This window comes from Antrostomus carolinensis, unplaced genomic scaffold (assembly GCF_000700745.2).
Source record: "Antrostomus carolinensis isolate BGI_N321 unplaced genomic scaffold, ASM70074v2 scaffold42700, whole genome shotgun sequence".
NCBI lineage: Eukaryota > Metazoa > Chordata > Aves > Caprimulgiformes > Caprimulgidae > Antrostomus > Antrostomus carolinensis.
This window is the reverse complement of record NW_010287154.1, coordinates 1,979-2,549: the sequence shown is the minus strand read 5'-3', so window position 1 is coordinate 2,549 and position 571 is coordinate 1,979. Positions and strand designations below refer to the sequence as shown.

Genomic DNA, 571 nt, shown 5'->3' with positions numbered 1-571 from the left:
ACTGACTACAACTCTTCTGAGGTGGCCCGCTTGGAGGGGACGCGGATGACATCCTTTCTGAAGATGTCAGAAACGACGGTTTCCCAGCAGGAGGAGGGAAAGGGCCAGACGGAAGAGGAGGAGGAGGAGGAAGAGCTGTCTGACTACAGCTACGAGACCGGGGAGCTGCAGCAGAGCTGGCTGGAGGACTCCATCAACTGGCAGAGGACGTTCAGTGTCAGCTCGGTGGACTTCGAGCTCCTGCGCTCCGACTGGAACGACCTGCGCTGCAATGTGTCAGGCAACCTGCAGCTGAGCGAGAGCGAGGTGGTCGACGTGGTGGCACAGTACATGGAGAAGCTCAACGAGAAGAATGGAGGGTAGGAGGCAGGTTGGGGGGAAATTCCTTCACCCCACTTGGTTCCTTGGGGCTGGGTGAGCTGGATGGTGGGCTCAGGCCAACCCTCGAGCCAGGGAGCTGCGGGGAGCAGAGCTCACGGTGGTGATGCTTTCAAGTCTTCTCCTTTTCCCATAGCATCTACACCCTCCTGAGGATCATCAATGTGGAGAAGCGTCGGGACACGGCCCGGGG

At 59.4% G+C, this 571-nt stretch overlaps 1 protein-coding gene across 1 annotated transcript in view; it reads left to right on the top strand.

The window, feature by feature from the left end:
- Positions 1-571, top strand: part of B4GALNT4 (beta-1,4-N-acetyl-galactosaminyltransferase 4) — a gene marked incomplete at both ends in the record, with an annotated part of 13,469 nt that overhangs the window by 11,078 nt on the left and 1,820 nt on the right. Inside the window, 2 exon segments of the mRNA XM_029083500.1 lie at positions 1-359; positions 515-571. The exon segment at positions 1-359 is cut by the window's left edge and continues 90 nt beyond it. Coding sequence (XP_028939333.1) covers positions 1-359; positions 515-571 — 416 coding nt within the window.